The following is a 23,300-nucleotide window of genomic DNA, read 5'->3' as shown; positions in this document are numbered from 1 at the left end:
CTTGGAATAATCGTCCCCCTCATTAGCCTACAGAATTACCCAGCCCGTAAAACCTAACCACGCCATATTTCAGGGCCTCTCACCTTCTGAGATGGCCCACTCCCTGTCTGTGGAGTGTGTTTCTGTCTAAATAAATGCACTTCTTACCTATCACTTTGTCTCTCACTGAATTCTTTCTGCGATGAAACATCAAGAACCTGAGCTTCATAAAGTCCTGAGACCAGGTGTGTGAGCTCAGTTAAAAGACCGTGAGTTCAAGTCCCAATCTGAGTTGCACCGTTTCAGCTTTGCATAAGTGACTCCACTTTGGGCCTGTTGTCTTGCTTTTAACAAACCCCATGAGGAAACGGAGGTTAAGAGAATTAATTAAGTTGCCCAAAGTCACACAGACAGGAAGGGACAGAGCCTGGGAGTTGAACATGAGCAGCTAGGCTCTGGAGCCTGTGCTTTCAAGTGACAGGGTTCAGGACATGCTACCCTTAAATACGGCATCTGGCATATTGAACATGCCAAGCTGAAGGATTTGAGAAATTGTACGTGCAGGAAGGACTTTCTGACCTTCCCCGGAAGCACGTGAAAAAAAAAAAACCGTGTGAGAGGTGCCCTCCCTATGCCCAGAGGAAAAGAGCACCCTTATCTTTGAAGATGAAGGGACAGAGAGAGGAATCTGAAGGAACAGGCCTTGCTAAGTTTCCCCTAGTTTACTACACTTCCCTCATACTTTCTGTCCTTTCATATTTCTCCACAATTTTCCATTCATCAAACCTACTATAAAAGTGTTCAGGTTTAACCATTTCTTTAGGTCGTCATTTTGCTTACGAAGGCTCTCAGGTCACGTAAAATGTATATTAAATAAATGCATATACTTTTCTCTGGTTCATCTGTCTTTTGTTACATGGCCCCCAGCTCAGAGTCCAGAATTTAGAGGGGTAGAAGGAAAGATATTTTTCCTCCCCTACATGACTCTACAATTTCCTTTATATCCTATTTTGCGCATTCCTCCATGCCATCATGCATTCTTCTCCGACATTTGTGTAATACTTTGTATTTCTTAGTGAGCAAGGTTTAACCACACCACCCAAAAAACAAACCAAAAGACAAAAAAAACCTCTCAGCATCAGCCTGACACCTGACTTCAGCCTTTCTCAAATCAGCGTCCTTAGACCTTCCCAAGTTCAGGAATCAAAACTCCTGAGTGGGGCTTCCCTGGTGGCACAGTGGTTGAGAGTCCGCCTGCTGATGCAGGACACACGGGTTCGTGCCCCGGTCCGGGAAGATCCCACATGCCACAGAGTGGCTGGGCCCGTGAGCCATGGTCACTGAGCCTGCGCGTCCAGAGCCTGTGCTCCACAACGGGAGAGACCACAACAGTGAGAGGCCCACGTACCGCAAAAAAAAAAAAAAAAAATCCTATGAGTATTTTTAAGTTTTGTGTTCGTTGTAATAAATAATCTTAAGATTTTTTTACAAGTTCTAAAGGTGAGGTTTTTATATCGATATTCCACAACTGAAAGACACTTAAAGTTGAATTAGCCCTTACATTTTCAAGTCAGAATTTCTCAAACTGGGTTCTGGGAGGTTTTCTTAAAAATCTGTGAGAACGTGTTCCTTTTAAATGAAATTATTGCTCCCGGTGAACTAGCCTGTTTTCCTGAGGATTGCCCAATATGTGCTTTCCCCCAGATGAAAAGTATTTTAACATACGTCATTGTAAAAATAATACTCGCTTCATATAAAAAAAAAATCAGATAATACAAATGGTATAAAGAGGAAGTTGTAAGGGGGGCACACCCTAAAGAAAGGAGAGCCATGGCGGGCGAGGGGGAGTGAGGGGAGCCCGAGGGGTCCTGGGGGTGGGGAGGAAGTCCTCCTGGTTATGAAAGCGAAGGCGGGCGTGGGGATCCTCTTGCAGGCAAGGCTCCTACTTAGGGACCCAGTGCCTGGGCAGGAACAGCCGGTTTGGCCACCACCCCCAGCCTCTGGTACACCAGGGCCAGGCGGCCCCAGAATTCACCCTCGGCTCCCAGTGTTACCAAACCAAAATCGGGTCCCACGTAAATCACATACACATTCTGGCAACTGCCAGAGGCCAGGCATCGGGTGAAGCAGAAGCCGAGAACCTACTGCTCCTGCCGCCAGCTCTGTCCTTCCGCAGGCCTCCCCTCCCGGCACGCACAGCTCACAGAAACTCCCGGGCCCTCTCTGACTGGAGGGCCTGGACCCCTGGGGCGCAGATGAGGGGTGGGCACACATTGCCCCCTCAGGCCCTCAGGGCCCAGCCACGGAGGCAGCCCCTTCCCCACGCAGCCCTGTTCACAGAACCGGGTCGGAGGACTCACAGGCTCTGTCTTCTGCCCAAATAACTGAAGGTCTAGGCAGGGACCCCAAGACCCTTGAGGCCTTGAGCCTGGATGAACATCAGGCCTGTGGCCACAGCCCCAGAGGGCTTTCCCAGCTCCCCGGGGCCCAAATTGAAAAGCTGGCCACCCTGCTCCCAGCCTGCCTCAGAGTTTTCCTGCTGCTCCTGTGCAAGCCCTGGGTTTACCTGGTGGGAGCTCTTCACTGCAGAGGGTGTGTCCTGATTTGACGGCTTGTGGGCTCCCCTGAAAAGCAGCCCCACAGCGACCAGGACTTGGCTCCCAAAACGCTTGTTACAGCACCTCGTCTTCCCCTGTGAGGCCTTTCCCAGGGACTAGCTGCTCCAGATCCCAGGATTGATGCCACCCTAGTGACGCCTGGGGCGGCCGCTCTGCAGGCCCACCAAACCCTCACTCAAGCCTGCTCGCGGCAGGTGGGGTGAGTCAGCTCAACAACATTGAAAACCCAGTCCCCCAAAGCCGAGTTCCTCTGCTGAGTTTATGATTAACCTCTCTATGCAAAACTTTATTCCCTTTCTTGTCCCACCCCTGTACCCTCAGGATTGAGGAGTATCAAAGAAAACGGGGATTGAAACTGAGCAGGACCATGTGAAGCCCTCCCAGGTACAAAAGCCCCCCTTTCTCATTTGCAGAAAAAGGCTTTTAGTCTCCTAGACCTTCCCTGAGTTCCAAAGAGCAGGTTCAGCCACTTACAAATTAGGGAAATGAGGGAACGCAGAAACCAAGGGAAAGCAGGCGAGAAACAATAGTGCAGAGACAAAAGAGTCCTAGCTTCTCCTCAAGGGATGTACATAACAATCTGATATATATCTATGAGTTGTTCTGCGGGAACTAAGGCCCCTACCCATGTGGAGGATGGTAACTACATGCTGAGACCTCACCTGCAGCCCTCACCCCAAATGTCGCCTTTAAAAGTGCTTCCCTGAAAACCCTCAGAGAGTTTGGGGTCTTTTGAGCATAAGCTGCCCATTCACCTTGCTTGGTCCTTGCGATAAACCTTTTTCTGCTCCAAACTCCGACACTTCGGTTTGTTTGGCCTCACTGTGTATCGGGCACACAAACTTGGGTTCAACAAGGATGCCGTCCTGTGCTTTCTCCGTGCCTCCTGCCAGACAACACAAAGGTCCCCAACAATGCCAAGGTGCTTGATTTCCATGGGGGTGCAGGGGAGGGGAAAAAATCTTTTTTTCCTCTATCCTTCTTAGGTTCATTGTACAGGGGCCCTGTATATTATACTAACAAAGGACAGATTAACAAGAGAAAAATAAACAGAAGTTTAACATGTGCACCCCACTTGCACATGGAAGCTCACAGAGTTGAGTAACTCAAAAGAGTGGTTAGAACTTGGGCTTGTGTAGCATCTTAACAAAAGAACAATAAATTTTTAGAGAACTGACATGCAGCTTGATATCAATAAAACAAACAATGCAATCCAAAATGGACAGAAGACCTAAACAGACATTTCTCCAAAGAAGATATACAGATTGCCAACAAACACACGAAAGGGTGCTCAACATCACTAATCATTAGAGAAATGCAAATCAAAACGACAATGAGGTATCACCTCACACCAGTCAGAATGGCCATCATCAAAAAATCTACAAACAGTAAATGCTGGAGAGGGTGTGGAGAAGAGGGAACCCTCTTGCACTGTTGGTGGGAATGTAAATTGATACAGCCACTATGGAGAACAGTATGGAGGTTCCTTAAAAAATTAAAAATAGACCTACCATATGACCCAGCAATCCCACTACTGGGAATATACCCTGAGAAAACCATAATTCAAAAACAATCATGTACCACAATGTTCATCGTAGCACTATTTACAATAGCCAGGACATGGAAGCAACCTAAGTGCCCATCAACAGATGAATGGATAAAGAAGATGTGGCACATATGTACAATGGAATATCACTCAGCCGTAAAAAGAAACAAAACTGAGTTATTTGTAGTGAGGTGGATGGACCTAGAGTCTGTCATACAGAGTGAAGTAAGTCAGAAAGAGAAAAACAAATATCATATGCTAACACATATATATGGAATCTAAAAAAAAAAAAAAAGGTTCTGATGAACCTAGGGGCAGGACAGGAATAAAGATGCAGACATAGAGAATGGACTTGAGGACACGGGGAGGGGTAAGGGTAAGCTGGACGAAGTGAGAGAGTTGCACTGACATATATACACTACCAAATGTAAAATAGATAGCTAGTGGGAAGCAGCCGCATAGCACAGGGAGATCAGCTCCGTGCTTTGTGACCACCTAGAGGGGTGGGTTAGGGAGGGTGGGAGGGAGACGCAAGAGGGAGGGGATATGGGGATATACATATATACATATATCTGATTCACTTTGTTATACAGCAGAAACTACACAACATTTTAAAGCAATTATACTCCAATAAAGATGTTAGGGGGGCTTCCCTGGTGGTGCAGTGGTTAAGAATCCGCCTGCCAATGCAGGGGACACGGGTTCGAGCCCTGGGCTGGGAAGATCCCTCCTGCCGCAGAGCAACTAATCCCGTGCGCCACAACGACTGAGCCTGCGCTCTAGAGCCCATGAGCCACAGCTACTGAAGCCCGCGTGCCTAGAGCCCGTGCTCCGCAACAAGAGAAGCCACCGCAATGAGAAGCCCACGCACCGCAACGAAGTGTAGCCCCCGCTCACCGCAACTAGAGAAAGCCTGAACGCAGCAACAAAGACCCAGCACAGCCAAAAATAAATAAATAAATAAATTTATTTTAAAAAAAAAAGATGTTAAAAAAATTTTTTTTAGAGAAGTGATAAGACACAGGAAAAGGACTGAGTTTCTAGGGTGGAAAATTGTGGGAAGGCAAATATATGGGGAAGCCAATGGTAGCTAAGAGCTAGTTTTAGCAAGGTTTGTGTGTAGATTCCTCTGATGCTGTCTCTGGGCTGCTGAGGGTCTAGGGTTGCAGCCAGTGATTAACTTCTGGACTTCCTGGTAGAGAGTAAAATTTACAAATGATACATACATTTACAAATTTATGTCCTGCTTTTAGGCACATAGGAGAAGGGAAGAGAGCTTTTCTTGTATCTTCTTCTCAATTGCCTTCAGTTCAAAATAATCCTTATGTCGAAGTGGCATATTTTGGAGTGGCATCAGGGACTACCCACCGTGATGAGTGCCAATGAAAGGAGCCTCAAAATAGAAGAAAGGAGAGGAGGGATTTCTTCTCTCTTGGAAGTTCACACCTTGGCATCTTCATCTGCAAATTGGGGCCACCAACCTCCAAGAGTCACCAAGGACGGGAAATGAGATCGCGTCTGTGAGCACCTACCAAAATGCTTGGCATGTAGACATTAGTTTGAATTAGAATATATGACTATTATAAAGTTCTTTCTTATGTTCTGACAAATTATCCCTCCTATTAATGAGGAGATCTTAATCTAATGCTTCCCAAAGTGTGGCCCGTGACCCTGCTTGGACTACTTACTAGATTCTACCCATAATGTCCCGGGGACAGATTCCCAGTTGTCTTTGCTCCTCTTAGACCCACTCAATCACAATCTTAGGGGACAGAGCCCTGGATTCTGCATCTTTGACAAACTCCCTGAACAATTCTTGGGCATAGCAAAGTTTGAGTACCACTGGTAAAGTGAATGAAACATTGCTTCTGGAGACTAGAGAGACCTGGGTTCAAATCTCAGCTTGGCCACTAACTTAAGGTTTCTATGCCTTGGTTTCCTGGTTTTTAAAATGGGGTAATAATAGTATGTGTGACGATTAAATGCAGAGAAATCGCTTAAGACTTGGGCCAGCACAAAGTAAGTGTCAACAAGTGTTAGTCATTGTTTTTCCTCCTGCTAAATGTTGCTTCTGCTGTCCCTCTGTGGCACAGACCATGGCCCCCAACATCCCAGGAACAGCCCAGCTGGGACCCGCTGGGAGCAGTGCAAAAGAAAGCAAGGAGGATGTGAGGGCGCCTGCTCGGGTCTTGCTCCCTGCTCCTCTCAAACTGGGAAACGCTGTAAGGACACATCTGGCCACTGGAGGGCAGCATCCACCTAGCTAATTTTAAGAACAGCTTTCTCAAAAAGCAGCTTTCTGGTAGCGGTGTGGGGAAGGTGGAAGGAAGCCTTAACGGGGGCTTACTGGACACTGGATTAGTTGCTTCATTCTAGAATTTCATTTACATCCACCCTACTCTAGGCAACCCTTAGTGAATAGATGCGTTCTAAAAGACAACCTATAAAGAGAAGTTTTACGTAAAGAACCCTATTTTCCCATTGCCTTGAACTATAAAATGAAAATTTTGATCCTAACTCTGGGCTCTCCCACAGGTGCCCAGTGACAGTCTTCTGAGTGCCCACATGCCTGACCACCAGGACTCCTCACACCTCCCCAAGGCATGCAGGAATCTCCCTATTTTCCAATCCTGCCAGGTGCTGGCTGCACATGAAGAAACACGTAGGCAGCCCAGAGAGAGGCGGCAGCCCCCTTCCCACACCCTTGGTGTTCCCTTCTCAACGCGGCAGCAAGGACAGTTTCTGCAGCCGGCAGGTCCAAGTGCTCTAGTACTGTGTGAGCACAAGGCATGGGGCCCCTGGGCGCCCATCTCAAGAGTCTCAGGTGAAGTCACTCTCCCAAGCATGTCCCCAAGAATGGTCTGTGTCTTAGTTTGGGTTACTTACCCCCAAGGAAAGCTCTAGACGATGGTGTGCTGTGAACTCACTGGACTGAAGCAGGACAGCATGTTTGAGAATGAAGTCCATCCAGAGAAACTAGGTCCTGCTGGCAGCATGTAAGCCCCTGCCTCAGGCATTACCTCCGGACACTTCAGTTATCCAGGCCAGTAAATCACCCTCGGCCTTACCAGCTTGGGTTGGGTTTTGTGGCTCTTGGTCTAGAAGGGTCCTAACCAAATACACAACCTAATATCATCCTCAAATGACGCTGGGTTGAGTACATGCGTGAGATATTACATCTAATCATCTCAGGCTGATTGTGTATGAGACCAAAATATCCTTTTCTCTCTCTCCATCCCCCCTTTCTCCTCCCACCCACCTTGGCTCCAAGCTTGGCTGTTCTGGACAGAGCAGGAAAAGGAAAATGTGTCACGAGGTACCAGGATCCAGCTCATCTCACTCATAGGCTTGAGCTGACATGGGGCTAGGTCTCTCCCCCACTGCAGCATTGCTTCATTGTGTCTGTTAAAGACCAGCTTTCCATGCTTCTGCTGCAATTGGCAGATAATGTGGGCACAAGCATCTTCTGAGTTTCCAAGCTATTCGTCCAGCCCAAGATCAAATTAGCTCTTTGGACCTGCTTCTCCGTACTGTTCACTCGTATTAAGTTGGGGATATTCTTGGTCTCCTTTCCAGGGTATCTCCCACATCCTGTTTATTTTTAGACCCACTTCCAGGGTTTTACATGCATTCCCATGAAATGTAACCTTATAAGATTACTCCCATCATTACTGCCTGTTGAGATCTTTTGAGATCCTAATTCTCTCATTTACCTTATAGGCTTCATAGCACCTGTGGGGTTGATGAGTCCAAGTCAGTAGGACTTAAACAAAACAGAACCAACAATCGGTCCTTACAGCCTATAGCAACCTCCCAGAAGTCATCAGATTCATAAGGCAGCACACTCTGGGCACGCTTTTTTTTACACAGCCACTTAGCACTGCAGTGGGACTCTCTATCGTCCCCGCCAGGAATAGAGGAGACGCTGCTTGTCTGAATTTCAGAAAGGACTGAGACATTTTTTTTTTTGCGGTACGCGGGCCTCTCACTGCTGTGGCCTCTCCCGTTGCGGAGCACAGGCTCTGGACGCGCAGGCTCAGCGGCCATGGCTCACGGGCCCAGCCGCTCCGCGGCACGTGGGATCTTCCCGGACCGGGGCACGAACCTGTGTGCCCTGCATCGGCAGGCGGACTCCCAACCACTGCGCCACCAGGGAATCCCAGGACTGAGACATCTTTATATTGCTCTTTCTGAAGAGCCCAGTACCAACCCCAAAAGAAGACAATGTTAGTCAAGCAGCGCCTGCTCTTCACGGAACCGGGCTGCACCCAGGGATAACTGCGTCCTTTTACAAGTGTTCCCAAACCCTCTTTCAAATAGCTTGCTTTCAGAAGCCATCTTCCCAGGTATTAAGAGTTTGCAAAATCTCTCTTGCACTTTCTGTTGGAAAAGTAGGATTCAAGGAGATGTCTAAGAAAAACAGGATAATGAGAAATGGAAGACGCTAGAGAGGGGCGATTAGAGACCATCTGTTAATCTGTGATAAGAATGGAGGTTTTACATTGGCTGAGGACCTCTTAGCTTGCCAAATTACATAGAGTAGGTTTAGGATGAATCTTTCTTTTGTGCTCTCATCAAAAATAGAATCCAGAAGGTTGGGGAGTTGACAGGTAATCTGTTCCATGGGCCATATTTCATTGAATCTAAAATACGGCCAGATTTAGAAGACGCTCCATTATTTTATAAACCATCAAGAAAGAAAATGTGTAACCAACGAAACTGTCATACGATGCTTTCTTATCATTCTTTTATTTTGTACTTATGTGCATTATGTACTTATTGAAAGAGCTCTTTTAGACTTTAAACGTTTTTATCATCTGTCACTCTTGTGCAGAGATAAAAAAGAAAGTATGAGCAAAACAAATTTGCTAAAACTTCTCAAACGCAGAGTCCAACTCTTCTGAATTCCTTGTCACAGACTTTAAGTGCATTTTCCACATGTCATTTCGATCCATAGCATTAATAATGCAGCTTTTCATAAGAGAGAGCTCCACTATGACCTCCAGATCGTCTTTCTGTAATACCCATTCTGCAGGCTTTGATCCTGGTGCCTGATCTTACTAGAAGGTGTTAACGGAAGTTTGAGACAAAACCAGGACTCACTTTCCTACTTCAAAAGGGCAGGCAGTGACTCTAGGTCACGACTGCCACCTTGCCAACAGCAATGGTAGGATACCATTAATTCTAATGTGAGATTGGTCATAAGCTACATCCCAATCTCAGAGATGTGAAAATTGATAATGAACTGAGGTAACTCTTATAAGGCCGCCTTTTGAGTTATCTGTCCCACCCATCTCCTGACGGATGGCCTCAGCCTCATCCACAGGTAGGCATCACTGTGTCAGACCAGGCCAGGCTGGGCCAAGTGGGTCCTGCAATCTTGGAATTGGGACTAGCTTCTTGCGTAGAGGAAAACACTGGGGTACATGGGGTCAGCCTCTCCCCCCACAGGGGTCACGACCAGAGAGAGCTGTGCCTGAGAGAGGAGCGAAGCTCCCACACAGAGAGGGGCCGAGATGAGAAGGAGAGATGGCAGGCTCTTGGCTTCCCGTCAGTCCCTGCCTGAAGCTGGGCTGCTGCCTAGGCCCTGGGCTCTGGAGACACCCTGAAGCCCATTTCCCCTTTGTCTCTAAGCCGGCGAGGTGGTCCAGTCACTAGCAAAGTGTCCCACTGCAGCACCTTAGCTGTGCCTGCTGAGACAGGGGCTGCCGCACCACTCTCGGGGCTCTGAAAGCCTCCACGGTCACAGAGTGGCTTCTAGAGCTATAGTTTAGCTGAAGGACCCTATCCCACCATGTCTGAGTGTCCTGTTATCTCTGGGCCCTCTCTGCCTCGACGTAGGCTTCCAGCTCTGATGTCCAGGTTTGCCCGGTGCTGGGTGTGAGAGGGGTGTCTGTCCAGTGCCATCCTCCAGGGCACTGCATGCAGACAAGTTTCTTCAATGGTTTTAGTGGCAGCACTGGTGCTTAGTTACCTCTCTTCTGTCCCCCTAGGGGGTGAAGGAGCAGCCTATGACCTCGGGGCAGACTTGTCCGTGTGAGGTCATCTACCCCATCGGGGGTTAAGCCCACAGCCTTCATCCCCTCAGCCAGTGCCACTAACCAGGTGAGCTAATCAGCCTACCCACCTCCTGCTGGGCCTAATCACTCTGGCCCTTTTGGAGTTTCAGAGCTTTGAAGCTTCCATCTCCCTCCTCTGCAGACTGGCGATGTTAGGGTGAGGAGTCCTGGTCCAGTAGCTGTGACAGCCTCCTAGGGATGACGTTGCAAGTTCAGGCCTCTGAAGCTGGGGTGGTTTCTCCAAAGCCTCAAGCCTGTAACGTGGGTCACTGGCGCCAGGGAGGCAGCCAGGCTTCCCAGAGGCCTGGATAATGGAGCAAGTATTAGTGTCCTATTGTTGCTGTAACAAATTACCACAAATGTAGTGGCTTAAAATATGAATTTATTATCTTACAGTTCAGAAACCCAAAATGGGCCAGCAGGGTTGCATTCCCTCTGGAGGCTCTAGGGGAGAGTTCATCTCCTTGCCTGTTCCAGCTTCTAGAGGACAGTGCCTTCCTTGGCTTGTGGCCTCATGTCATTCCAACCTCCACCTCCAACATCACATCTTCTGACATTGCTGGCCTGGCTCCCTCTTAGTAAGAGCCCAACCAGATAATCCAGAATAACCTCCCCATTAAGTACCTTAACTCAATTACCCTCTGCGAAGTCCCATTTGCCATGTAAAGTAACACGGTCACAGGTCCCAGGGATTAGGACATGGACATCTTGTGGGGACCGTTATTCAGTCCACCACAGAGTTCAAAGACTAGAAGAGGACTCCTCTTTTGTTTAATTTTTTTTCCTTTTTTTTTAAGATGTTGGGGGTAGGAGTTTATTAATTAATTTATTTATTTTTGCTGTGTTGGGTCTTCGTTTCTGTGCGTGGGCTTTCTCTAGTTGTGGCAAGCGGGGGCCACTCTTCATCGCGGTGCACAGGCCTCTCTTGTTGCGGAGCACAGGCTCCAGACACGCAGGCTCAGTAGTTGTGGCTCACGGGCCTAGTTGCTCCGCAGCATGTGGGATCCTCCCAGACCAGGGCTCGAACCCGTGTCCCCTACATTAGCAGGCAGATTCTCAACCACTGCGCCACCAGGGAAGCCCCTAGAAGAGGACTCCTCTTAATGGTATTTTCCTAGATGTACATGTTATCACCTGAACCTTTGACCCCAAAAGCCAGCAATGAGTAGTAAAGGGACTTGAAATTGCCTATTCAGACATTTACAACAGATGAAGTAAATCAAACTCTTAGTACTAATACTTTGGAGGTGTTCAGCAGTTTGTAAGCATCATGACAACCAGTGGGTTAATTTAAGGTGACTGAACACAGCAGAGAACCTGACACATATTAGCTTTGTGGTTTTTCATCTGAAATGTATAACTGAAATGAGACGTGTGATTTTAATTCTGGAGGTGTAAGAGAATTGTTAGTAAACAGCTTTGAACTGCTCCAGAGAACGTGACTTACTACATTTATAATATTTCAACTGCTTTGTGCTGAGTGAAACTTTGCCGCTTGGATTTGAATCTTCCTGGGTTGGGAGTCTGATGTCCTGGAAAGAATTACTAAAACTTATAAATACATTTAAAATATTTAAAGGAATTTAATGAAATTTGCAAGTGGGGTTGTTTGGGGGGATTAAATCTGTTAAATGTATGAATGATTAGGACAAGAGCGTTTTTATTTTTACAGAAAAATTACATTATCAATAAAACAAGATGTCCATGATGACCTTAAAAGCTTAAGAAATCAATTTTTAAGATTTTACTTCTTTAACAGATTGAAAATTAATTTAATTATAGTCATTTGCACACATACAAGCACCCTTGAACACTGAGAAACTCAAACTCTTGAAGGCTGTGGAATAACTCTGTAAACACACTTCATTCAAATGACTCACACATTCTTTCAAAAATGGATCGTATCTCTGGAAATTGAAGCTTTTTTAAAAAAAAATATTTTGGCCACGCCACATGGCATGTGGGATTGAACCCACATCCCCTGCAGTGGGAGCATGGAGTCTTAACCAGGAAGTCCCTGGAATTGAAGCTTATTAAAGAACTTACACCCCGAGTTTAGGAAACTTTCTGGTTGGAACAGTTTCCCTCTCCTCAACTCCTATACCACCTTGCCCTTGGGTAGACTTGCATGTAAATACCTAGAACAACGTATCTTGCTTATCGGCCTCTCTCCAAAGACTTTGAGGGCAGGCTCTGGCCTTTTTCCACAGTTTTCCCCACAGAGCTGCAGTCAGAGCAGACCCACCTTGAGCATTTACTGGCTTACCAGCCAGTGGTAAAACCTATAGGAATGTTTACCAAAGCAAAAGCCAACCTCTCTCCCCATGTCTTTTCTCCTGAGCAGCCTTGCCTCTTTCCCAGGGCAGGGGTGTTCCAGAAACTCATAGAACTAATTCCTAAACAAGAGGGCCTCACACTGAAGAACTTATCTTTGGCTCCAGTTCAGTAAGTTCTGATTTAGGCTTAGTCCTCTTATATGAGGGGACATACCACGTTGAGGGTTCTCTTTTTAAGAGATCCTTCAAGCGAATCCCTTGAAACTTAAAATAAGATTGACAGCTAACATTTATATGCACTAATATTTTAGGAGCTCTGTGTATTACAGCATCAACTTTCCAACAGCACTATTATTCCCTGTTAACAGATAAGGGAACTGTAATGCACAGTTAACCATTTTGTAAATGGCAGTCATGAATTTAAACACTGGCAGTCAGACTCCACAGACCCAACTCCCTGTAACCACTACACCAAACTTTTGCTCCTAGACACAGCCAGAACTGGAACACAGACCTTTAGCTTCCATTGCTAAGTTACATTTCTGTAAATCACTGCACTGATACTATTACTGGTACCATTATCGGCAGTCTTCATTGCCTGATAACCTCGAGGAGGAAACACAGGTAAGGGAAAAAAACAGAAGAAGCTACAGAAGTGCAAACAGATGTCCCGGGGACCTTGTTATAAGGCAGATTCTGATTCAGGAAGGTCTGGGGTGGGGCCTGAGAGCCTGCATTTCCAACAAGCTCCAGGTGATGCTGGACAGCGGCCGTCTGCGGAACAGTCTGAATAGCAAGGGACGAGATGCCTCTGAGAATGTGTCCCCTGTGACAAAAATAAAAGGAAGGGGGGCATATAGATGTTACAGAGCTGTTTGATGCTGTGGGAGACAAATGAAGGTAGAGTCTACTTTTAACTCATAGGAACCTCGTGAGGAAACGACCTTCTCCTTTTAAAAACGAAACTGAAGTGTAAGAAGATGGAATGCGCCAAGGTCAAGAGCATATTAGGGGTGGTCCAGGTGCCCCCACACCATCGACCCCACACACACTTCTGTAAAACAGTAAGCAAGGAGCAAGCAAAGAGCTGACATGGGAGTGCTGTTGCTTTAATATGGTGTGTGCCAAGCAGCATCAAAGTGGTCCACGCTTGCCAATTTTCTCCTGACCGTTTTTTTTTTAGTGTTGCTTTTTAAAAATAATTAATTAATTTATTTTATTTTTGGCCGCGAGGGTCTTGGGTCTTCGTTGCTGCGTGCGGGCTTTCTCTAGTTGCGGCGAGCGGGGGCTACTCTTTGCTGCAGTGCGCGGGCTTCTCATTGCAGTGGCTTCTCTTATTGCGGAGCAGGGGTTCTAGGCGTGCGGGCATCAGTAGTTGTGGCTCGGGGGCTCTAGAGCGCAGGCTCAGTAGTTGTGGCGCACGGGCTTAGCTGCTCTGCGGCCTGTGGGATCTTCCCCAACCAGGGATCGAACCGTGTCCCCTGTATTGGCAGGCGGATTCTTAATCACTGCCCCATCAGGGAAGCCCCTGTCCTGACCTTTTTTTTTTTTTTTTTTGCGGTACGCGGGCCTCTCACTGTTGTGGCCTCTCCCGTCGTGGAGCACAGGCTCCGGACGCGCAGGCTCAGCGGCCATGGCTCACGGGCCCAGCCACTCCACGGCATGTGGGATCCTCCCGGACCAGGGCATGAACCCGTGTCCCCTGCATCGGCAGGCGGACTCTCAACCACTGCGCCACCAGGGAAGCCCCTGACCATTTTTAATGAGCAATATTAAAAAAAAAAAAAAAAGTGTGTGCTTATAAATAGGCTAATTACACCTCTGGACTTAAAAATGAGAAGACAAGCCACATAAATTCTCTTCCTTAAAAAAACAGCCATTTCAAAAGATTTTCTTTAATATCATAAAATATTTTCATGGACAGGTGAGCTAGCAAACACACATGCACCAATGTGCCTTTGACAAGATTATCCCCTACCCTCACCCCCCCACTCCACATCAAGGTGGACATGAGATTGGAGATATGAATACAGCAGATGGTACAGATAGAAAAAAAAAATCGATAAAAAGGATGGATATAACATTGTGCTTGGTTATTTTCCTATGTCACAACAAAACAAAACATTTCGGTGCAAATAGTTAATTTTTCCTCTTTTCCATTTAAGTCTGGTGGAGAAAAAAATACTTTTTCTATAATAAAATATGTGGTTTTTTACTTTTTCTAACGTAACTTTTTTTCTTTTTTGCAGAAAATAATTTTGTAAACTGTCACTTCGCGGTCTGGGAGGCTCGATGCCACTTGGGTCCAGCTCGCCCCTTTGGAGGCGGAGCGCGAACCAAACCTGGGCGGGAGAGGGGGGACAGCTGAGGCGCAGGGCTGGGCGCGCATGGCGGACGGGGGCAAGGGCGTGGGCCGGCAGGAGGGGGTTAGAGGTCACTCTCGCCGTACAGCGCCGTGGAGAAGGACATGTAGTCCAGAGCACCTGGCACGGCGTCGGGGCCGGTGTAGGGGGCCATTCGCGCGATGCAGTACTCAGCCTGGTCAGGCGGCAGCTCACGGCGCAGCTCGTCCACAGTGATGTAGTTCTGCGAAGAGAGCGCGGTGAGGACGGCGGGTCAGGGCGGCCATAAAGCAAAGCGGCCGCAAAGGCCAGAGGCCGTAAACCTCACTCGTGACATTAGGTACCCTGTTCCATCCCCGTTCTGGCCCTGTCCTCATACTTCTGGATATAGAAATACGTGTGTGTGTGTTGTGTATAAACACACACGCACACGTGTATTACACATTCATATGTATGTATATATGTGTATGTATATAAATATATACGATATACATACATATACACAAATATAACCATATACATGTGTAATAAATATATACGACATATATACATATACACATATATAACCGTATACATGTGTGTATATAAATATGATATATATACATATACAAACATATAACCATATACATGTGTGCATATAAATATATGATATATATACATATATAACCATATACATATGTGTGTATATAAATATGTACGATATATACATATAACATATGTGTGTACACACATGTATACTGCACATATATGTGTATGTGTATGTATATAAATACATATGATATATATACATATACACATATATAACCATATATGTGTGTGTGTGTGTGCGTGTGTGTGTATTTAAGTCCCCTTATAAGTTTTCCACTTCTATAACTACTTGAGGCGGTTTCCAAGCTAACTGGAAGTGCTAACTGCACCTGTAATCTTTCCACGTATCGCTCTAGCCCGCCCCGGCCACAGGCAGGATCAGCAGCACCGTATCTGGTGGGACAGAGTAGGGCCCCCCACACCCACTCAGCTGGGCTCCGAGGACATCACCCAACTCCTGCAAATTACATGAGCATCAATCATCATCAGATAGCATCATCGCCACAGACAGCTATCCGAACCGTGTTTGCGAAATTTGGACCTGACCCCACCTGGCCTGGCTCCCAGTCTGGGTCTCTGCTTTCTCCCCGCCTTGGGCTCGCCCATGAAAGGCTACTTGGAAGCTACTTCTTTTGGGAGCTTGAGGCTCCACTCAGGGGCTCTGACCCACAAGGCGGGACCCCGTCCTATGCCCTACTTCTGCCAGAGCCCCCAGGAGCCAGTCTGAAGGAGGGAGGGGCTGGCCCTCAGGTCACTTCAAAAGTCAGAAGACCAGGTCCCTTTCTGGGCCCCGGAGACCTCCTCTACAAAATGAGTCCCTTCAAGGAGGCGGCTTCTCAGGGTCCTTCCAGCTCCAAAGTGCTGACTCTAACACGCTGTCCTCGAACTTAAGTCAGACCTTTAGGAACCACTTTGTGGGTTGAGTCTTTATTTCCATATAGATTAAAACATTGCAGAAACTATACTCCCTATTGGCTAAGGAAGGATGACATAAGGATTATCCTGTGAATTTTTCAGAAAGGGAATCTGGCCTCTAGATGTCTCTGCCCCCAAATTCCCCTGGATGCTCCCACGTTTCCACTGTCAAGCAGTGCACTGCAGGGAACTTGGGAGATTTGGAAAATTGAAGCTGACTGCTGCTCAGGGTAGAAAAATGAGACACACGCTTCCTTCCTGCTCCCTACCTATATGCCATACCTTGTGCCCAGAATGATATAGGGGCGAAGTCCAAGTTCCCAGATGGACCTTCCATCACCCACTCACACACTCCACCTGACTGGACTGCCCTCCATCACCCATCATTTCGTCACCAGTATCTCATCACAAGTATGACATGCAGTGTCCCTGGCAGGGGACCCCCTTAAGCTAACGCTGTGTCCTAATGCCTTAGCTGATCCCAAGACATTACAGAAATGGGTAGAGGTGACAGCAAGGAGGCCCGGGGGTGGGGGGGGGAAGGAGGAGCAGTGGAGGTGCTCACGACCACCCCTCCAGGTCAGTCCGCCCCAGCATGGTGCCCACACCACAGCAGACCCACCTTATCCCCGGCCAGGATCTTGAAGGAAGCCATGACTTGGTCTGCTGTATCTGTGTCAGCCGTCTCACGGGACATAAAGTCGATGAAGGCCTGGAACGTCACTACCCCTAGGCGGTTGGGGTCCACAATGCTCATGATGCGGGCAAATTCTGCCTCTCCCTGGAGGGAAGAGCCAATCCCAGGCCTGTCATCCTCTCAGCCACGGTCTCCTCTCTCTATGGACCTCAAGCCCCTGCGGGCTCGGAGTAGCCTGAGGCTATTAGAGAGGGCAAAGCAGACCCCTGACCTAACCTGGGTTGTCTTGAGAGCATGATAGGAACATAATACCCAATAGTGAAGACCCAGTTCAGGCTTCCCACCCTCTACGGATGCCCTGATTCCTCTTGGAGCAAAAATGATAACGCTAATAATAATTAATGACAGCAACGGCTAACACTCCCATAGCATATACTATATACCAGGCACTATTCTAAGTGCTGTGTATAATTCATTTAACCCTCCTCACAACCATATGAGGTAGGTATTTATTTTATTATTTCCATCAGGTTCCCAGATGAGAAACCTAAGGCCCAGATAGGCTTAGTGACTTGCCCAAGGTCACACAGCCAGTAGGTAGAAGAGCTGAGACTTGAACTTGGGTGGTCTGCCTCCACCACACTGTACTTTCTATGTGTCAGACATGGGCACAGCACTCACGTGAGTTCCTTCACTTAACCATTACAACAGTAGGGCAGGGCTCCCCTCACCTTATCTGGGCCCCCAAGCTGGTGATGGCAGAGCTGGGATTTATTCCTGGATTCCCTGTTTCTAAAGCCCGTGCCCCTGCCCCTCTGCTGGGCAGCCCATGGGCTCTGCACTCTGCACCACAGCCCAGGCGTCGCCGGGCTGCCTGGCTGAGGCCCCTGTCCCACTCAGAAGGCCGGCACGAGGGCTGGCAGCTGAGAAGGTTGGGGAGGGGCTTGAGGAAACGGCAAAGGGGCAGCAGGCCTGGCTGGAGCCATCACACGGGCAGAGATGGAAACCTCCACGCCTCATGTGAGATGAAGCAGGACCAAGCCCCACCCAGAGTGCCCACCACCAGTCCTTCCCGGCAGCCTTGGGGTCAGCCCCACCATCCACAGTGGGAGAGAAAAGGCCCACGTCCACTGTAAATATCAAAAGATAAACCAGCAGAGAGAGGCGAGAAGGCCAGGTCTCTGGGACACACACAGGCCCTGCGGCTGGGCTCAGCCTTCAGGGCACCATCTTCCCCATGGACCAGAATCTTGAGGCCCCTCTGGGGAGGGCGCCCTGAGCCTGAGGGCCTCCAGCCCGCCACGGCCAGGACTCGGCCTCTCGAGTCAGCTGGCTGCCCCTGGCCAGAGAGTGGGGTTTACATTACCATGTTGTAACCCATGGAGATAAGGCAGGCGCGGAAATCATCCGTGTCCATCATGCCTGTCTTCTTCTGTGGGGCCAGTGGCACCGAGACACAAGGAGGAAGGGCCGGCCGAGGGCCAGGAAGACATGGCCCAGGTGGCCAGAGGGGAGGTCGAGGTGTACGGTTTGGGGGTCAGGAAGGGGACAGGAACGTAGGAGGAGCAGATGCAAATACACATCGGGGGAAAAGTCCACAGGAAGGAGGAAGACAGAGCAGGGAGATGCAAATATCCGTCCACAGGATGGAGAGCGGCGAGGAGAGAGGAAGGTGGGCACCGAGCAGGTTCCCACGAAAGACAACCGAGGGCAGAGGTCGGAGTAGTGGGGGGAGGAGCCCGACACGGGCCGGGGGGGACAGCAGGAGAAGACGAGCCCCGCGGCCCACAGGGAAGGGGAGACAGGGAGATCCAGACAGAGAGAGAAAAGAAAAAGGAGAAACGCATTATTTCTCGCCCCGGACGCCACCCCTGAGCGTGCTCCATGCAGGAGGCGAGTACCTGGGGGTCGTTGCCAATATCATAACCCAAGCTGATGAGGCAGGCTTTGAACTCCTCGGGACCCAGCGTGCCGGAGTGATCCTGGGGCCGCCGTGCGCCAGCCAGCGAGCCATGCGGTGCCAGGGAGGTGGAGGCCGTGAGGGGAGGGGTGGGCCATGCCCCGGTGGAGGGTAGCGAGTGTGGGGAGACACAGGGACAAAGGCATGCGGATGGGGAGGGCGGAGGGTGGAGGGTCGGGGGAGGAGGGGAAATAAAAGTGCACACGGTTAGACACACAGACGAGGCCCAGGGGCCCTCTCCCTGGCACACTCAGCCCTGCTCCGGAAGGCAGGCCACAGGGGAGCACGGTGAGCCACAGGGGTAAGCAGCTGCCTCACGAGTGCCCAGCCCACCTCCAGCCCTGCTGCCCAGACCGGGGTTTCCAGGAGGGTTCCACCCACCCAGGTGCCTGGAGGGCAGTGAAGCAGGCAGGGGGGGTGGGCAGCACCTAAGACCATGCTCCCACCCCCTGTGGCCACCGCAAAGCCCCAGGGCACTGGGAGGGGCAGCCCACGCAGAACTGTCCTGTCCCAGAGCGAGGAGGAGAACCCAGGACTGACAGCTCTGACAGCCCCGCAGAGTGTCCCAAAGGCTACACCGGGGCGGGGGGGCGGGGAGGAGGGAGCCCCTGCTCTGTCCTGAGGCAGAAGCAAGGGATGGTCCCCACAGCCAGGGGACAGCAGGCCTTCCTTTGAGGCGATGGCAGCCTGGCTCCCGGGGGTTGACTCCTGGTCGCAGGAGACCAAGGGTCAGGGGTCAAAGGCTCTCTCCTTAGCTCACAGTGCGAGCACTCTCTCCAGGAAAGCGGGGAAGCTCATGGGACACCAGGACAGCTTCGAAGACTCGCGGCGCAGAGTCAGGGCAGGCTGACAGCAGTTCCTCCCGGCCACCCACCTCCCCTACTTGCCCAGGAAGCAGGCCCACGTGCTGGGCAGTGCCCTCCAGGGCCCTGGGGCAGGAGGGGCTGGGGCTGCCCTAAGCGAGTGCAGGGGGCGGGGCTCACCCGGTCAAAGTGGTTGAAGGAAGCCCGGAACTCGTTCATCTGCTCCTGGCTGATGCCCTTGGCATCCCTGGTCAGGATCTGGTTCTCCACCTCGTTGATGGTCCTGGCGATGGTGGTGAGCAGCTGCTCCCAGCCCACGCGGATGTGCTGGGGGTGGGCAGGGCCTGTCAGCAAAGGGGTCCCAGGCCTGGGCCACCCCTGCCTGCTCCTTCCCCTGACCATCAAAATGGCCAAAGCAATCGAACCAGGCCTTCTGTCCAGATTTACAGTGTCACCAGAGGGCAGGGGAGCCAGGACAAGGACAACCACCAGCACAGAGGACCCTGATGATGAAGGGGGAAGCACAGGAGGGCGGTGGCCCCTGCCCGGGATGGCAGAGACCAGAAGGACCAGTGTGGTCAGGTCAGGAAGGAGGGCGAAGTTGGCAGCAGGAAAAACTAAAGGACAAAAAAGTGGGTAATTCCCTGCATATCCAACTCCATAACCTCACACACATGCCTTCACGGTCAAAACAAGTAGGTCATTTAGAAAGCAGATGGCAAGCCAGTGTTTGGAGACCACCAGTCTCAGAATCACCAGGCTGTCTGTTAAAAATTTAGATTCCTGAGCCCCATTCCAGACCTAGTGAATCAAATTCTGGAGACGGGGCCTGGAAATCTGCATTCTCAACAAGCTCCTCGGGAAATTCAGAAGGCACTGAGGACGGAAGACCCGGAGCTCCAGGAGTGAGGAGAAGCGAGTAGCCCCTCACTTAAAAGCCAGAGTTTATCCTACTATGGCCAGTTTGCTTGGATGATGGGTAACCCCCCACCACTACCCCAGCCCAGGATGGTGAAACAGAAGGGGATCTGGGGGTCCCTCTCTGGAGAAGCAAGGCTGGTGCCACCCACCTCCATGGTGTAGTTGGTGTGCTTGTTGTCGAAGATGAGTGCTTCCTGGATGAGCTGGTGGTCGCCCTCCAGCTGGTCGATCTTGGGCTTGTAGTTGACGATGCTCTTCTCGTATTGCCGCAGGTGGCTGAGCTGGTCCTCCAGGGTCCCATGCATCTCAATGGAGATCCTCCCAATCTCCTGCTCACCCGGGAAGGAGGCCCTTGTCAGACCGCCCCACTCTGGGCCCCTGGGGTGGAGATTGGGGCCCCCAGGTCATTGACCAACCCCTCAGATGATTCTTGGCATGGAAACAGCATCATAAAGGATAATGTTATCACCGGCTGAATATCTCCTGTCTCTCGGGCACTTCTGAGCCTCAGGAAGGGGATGCGAGGTCAGTTGCTAACGTAAATGTTCACTCCTCTGCTCCAACTCCCTTTTCAAGCCTAATCCCGGCTACTGTCCATCTCAGGCGCTCTCCCACTGAGCTGGGTCCCTCACAGACTCAGCGCACCTCACCTACCTTCTCAATGGCCGTGCTCCTGCTGTTCTGTTCCTAGGATACCTGCCTTGCCCACCTCAATCCCACCTGTCCCCGTGGTCCAGGACTAGTGCCCGTTTCTGGCAGTCTTTCATCCATGTAAGCACACCTTGCTTGTAAAAGCACCTTCTGTGCGCTCAGTTCAACTCAGCACATATATCCCGAGCACCTACTACGCACACTGCGCTAATAAAGCAGGTGGGGGGGGGGGATGCAGGGAAGACTCGAACATGAACTCGACGTGGTCTCCGCCCTCGAGGAGCTCAGAGGGACACCATGCTCTAACCCACACAGTGTCCCTTCCTTATCTACATCACCCCCATACCTGGCCCCACAATTCAGCAAAACATTCCACGCTTGCCCAAAGCTTGGTTCTCTCTCTGGGGAGATCACCCTGTCTGACCAAGCTCACGACTCAGGAGGAAGGGAGACCTGGTCAGCCACATAAGCCAGAGGGCAAGCGGAGTCAGTCGCCTAGGCACCGCTCCTTCTGTGGGAAGGACTTAGTGGTGTCCCTGTGTGGGTCTTTGCTCTCAAACCAGACACCGGAATCACCCCACAGGCCTTCTTCGCATAGACTCCACCCCCACCCGCAGGGCAGCAGCCCAGACTCCACAGTCCCCACAGGTCCCATCCCAGAGAAGACAGGGCAAGCCTGAATGGCTGGGATGGTGCTGGGAAGGGTGGAAACCCTCTCCCTGCTTCCCACGATGGGCCCCACCTCCATCTTGGTCTGGATCCAGGGCCCGATGACGTTGGCCTGGGCCGCAAACTGCTTGCGTAGCCTCTCGTTATGCTGCTGGCGGGCGTGCTCCTCCATCAGAGCCTGGTCCCTCCGAGGCACCAGCTGCCGTACCTGGGGCAGGAACAATCATGGGACACTGGGATGGGCCGGCCATCTGCCCCCACTTCAGAAGAGGAAATGGAAGAGCCGTGAAGGGAAGGGGCCAGTCGGTAATAGAGTGAACACATTGGCCTGTTCTAGAAATTCAGCCGTTCATTCACTTGACAGATACTGAGCACTTACTATGTGACAATGAAATCAATGAAAAGTCAGTGAAAATCAACAACACACACAAACATCCCCGCCCCTCTGAAACTTACAGTGGCTCCGCCAACACCCCACCCGGCCCTTGGACTCACGTGGTCCCATTTGCCGTTGATCTCCTGAGGCGTGATGGTTGTGTAGGGGTTGGTGCCCGCCATGTTGACGTGGTAGGTCTGGACAATCTTGGACACCTCGTTGTGGATGCCTAGGATGGCCAGGCGCTCCTTGTCAGCATCGGGGAGGGTGGCCTTGAACTGCTCATGGGCTGTGGTCAGTCCCTGGACATAGACGGGCATGCAGGAGAAGCAGTGACTGGGAGGGAAGTCCTTCCCACTCACTGGTGCCTCCCGTGGGCAAGAGGAGACCAGGGAGACCTGCAGGCCCCAGGGTAGAGGTGGGTGGAGGGGCCACCGGAGGCCGGCCGCACACCAGCTGGGAGGCGCAGCGGTATCAAGCCGGGGCTCTCGCGGCGGAGCCCCAGGACGGCCGGGCTGGCCACGGGAAGGTGCCGACAGCTTCACGCTCAGGACTGGTGAAGTCAGCAGCAACCCCCCGGGGGGCGCTCACCACCCCACAGTCAGGTCAGGGACAAGGGGTGCTCCAGGTCTGCTCCTCGGGTGACCTCCCCCAACACACGTTCCTCAGCACTTTGCAAAACCTTTTTCGTCTGACACTCTGCAGCTGTACAAAAGAACAGCTTATTGCTATGAAATGGGCTCCTAGATAATTGTTAGGTTAAAAATATAAGGCTCAGGATACAGTATAGAATAAACTTTTTGCATAAAAAAAGGGGCGTGGAGAAGAACATGTTGATAAATAAATGTGCTTGCCTATGCAGAGACCATGTGGTCACACTGCTCACCTCTGGGGAGGGGCACTCGGGGCTGGGGGACAAGGAAGGGAACTCATTGCTTAGGCTTTTTAGCTTTTAGATTT

At 50.3% G+C, this 23,300-nt stretch overlaps 1 protein-coding gene across 4 annotated transcripts in view; it reads right to left on the bottom strand.

Annotated features, from left to right (window-relative positions):
* Positions 1-11,774: 11,774 nt before the first annotated feature.
* ACTN1 (actinin alpha 1) overlaps positions 11,775-23,300 on the bottom strand; it is a 98,321-nt gene continuing 86,795 nt past the window's right edge. Inside the window, exons 15-22 of one of the 4 annotated variants that reach the window (XM_060004346.1) lie at positions 22,460-22,642; positions 22,038-22,172; positions 20,794-20,973; positions 19,904-20,050; positions 18,862-18,942; positions 18,327-18,392; positions 16,946-17,104; positions 11,776-15,064 (exon numbers count right to left, since the gene is read on the bottom strand). In XM_060004346.1, coding sequence (XP_059860329.1) covers positions 14,906-15,064; positions 16,946-17,104; positions 18,327-18,392; positions 18,862-18,942; positions 19,904-20,050; positions 20,794-20,973; positions 22,038-22,172; positions 22,460-22,642 — 1,110 coding nt within the window. In that variant the 3' untranslated portion in view covers positions 11,776-14,905. Of the gene's footprint in view, positions 15,065-16,945; positions 17,105-18,326; positions 18,393-18,861; positions 18,943-19,903; positions 20,051-20,793; positions 20,974-22,037; positions 22,173-22,459; positions 22,643-23,300 lie in introns of all 4 variants that reach the window. The other 3 variants (XM_060004348.1, XM_060004347.1, XM_060004349.1) reach the window with 3 other exon arrangements.

The sequence above is a fragment of the Delphinus delphis genome, chromosome 2 (genome assembly GCF_949987515.2).
Source record: "Delphinus delphis chromosome 2, mDelDel1.2, whole genome shotgun sequence".
Taxonomy (NCBI): domain Eukaryota; kingdom Metazoa; phylum Chordata; class Mammalia; order Artiodactyla; family Delphinidae; genus Delphinus; species Delphinus delphis.
This window is presented reverse-complemented; position numbering and strand designations above follow the sequence as displayed.